Raw genomic sequence first — 1,261 nt, forward strand, 5'->3', positions numbered from 1 at the left:
CTGATGGATATGCTTCATTAACGATACTTGAGCTCGTTGAAGCGGACGCCATTGATTATACTCTAACTGTGGTGGATTCTTCTAATAGGGAAACATCAGTCACTGCTACAGTAGAAGTACAAGGTAGGATAAAATAAGAATTTTGTAAATTTATTTTATTATTATTTTTGCACCTTTGTGATGGTATTTTGATTATGCCTAAACAGCCACAGCTAAACACACACATTTATTTATTTATTTGTGATGTATCGTTTATGATATAACGCTGTCACTATAGTTTGCTTCCTATTTGCATGCCGCCTGTAAAAGAGCTTGTTGAAGTATATGAATGTGCATATGTACATCTTTGCTTCCAAATATTTACTGCATGTAACTAATACGAGAACTAATATTTCCTTCACGTACTCCTAAGTTATTTGTAACTAATACTCTATGTACTAGTACATGCGTTTCATCCAGGTTATAATTATACGTGTAAGCTATACTGTATTGCATTACAATCCTTCTTTCTCTCTCTTGTCTCATTTTCCATCTCGTCTCTAATTAATTCACACTTCTCTCCTATTTCTCCTTCTCTCCTAATCTTATAATTCTCTCTCTCTTTCTCTCTTTCTCTTTTAGTTCCACCTGCCATATTACTTTCTCCAACTAATACCACTGATATAATACTAAGCACTGTACAATTATCATGTTCCTCCAGAGGCTGGCCAGCTCCTAACATCACCTGGCTAAAAGACGGGGCTGAAATCCTTTGCTCTGACGCTATTTCCATATCAACGTTCAGAGGAGAGCGTCAAACAGTCAGTACTCTCGTCATAGGAGAACTAAAACTAGAAAATGCCGGGAGCTACCAGTGTAATGCTAGCAATGAGCTCATTATTGGAAGGAGTGTTTTGTCTGACACTGCTCTCATTACTGTTTTACGTGAGTTACACTATTGTGTGTTCATGTATAGAATGTACATGTACATAATAATGTAGATGGTCTTGTATGAGGGACTATATGTACATAATGTCTTTATTTTGTACTTCCTCCCAATCAATTTGTAGCACTATATGCACAGGTGTACGATAGTAAATACTAATTGTCATCAATTTCCTCTTATTGCTCTCTCTCTCTCTCTCTCTCTCTCTCTCTCTCTCTCTCTCTCTCTCTCTCTCTCTCTCTCTCTCTCTCTCTCTCTCTCTCTCTCTCTCTCTCTCTCTCTCTCTCTCTCTCTCTCTCTCTCTCTCTCTCTCTCTCTCTCTCTCTCTCTCTCCCC

General features: G+C 37.9%; 1 protein-coding gene across 1 annotated transcript; it reads left to right on the forward strand.

Annotated features, from left to right (window-relative positions):
• Nucleotides 1-5: 5 nt before the first annotated feature.
• LOC109593292 (lachesin-like) lies at nt 6-1,090 on the forward strand (the record flags this gene model as incomplete). The annotated part of the gene is made up of 2 exons (XM_020008439.1): nt 6-123; nt 622-1,090. Coding segments are annotated over 2 exons (477 nt in total), but the record flags the coding sequence as incomplete, so codon positions are not given.
• Between the last annotated feature and the right edge of the window lie 171 nt (nt 1,091-1,261).

Source organism: Amphimedon queenslandica, unplaced genomic scaffold (genome assembly GCF_000090795.2).
Source record: "Amphimedon queenslandica unplaced genomic scaffold, v1.1 AMPQUscaffold_2163_Cont25834, whole genome shotgun sequence".
Taxonomy (NCBI): Eukaryota; Metazoa; Porifera; class Demospongiae; order Haplosclerida; family Niphatidae; genus Amphimedon; species Amphimedon queenslandica.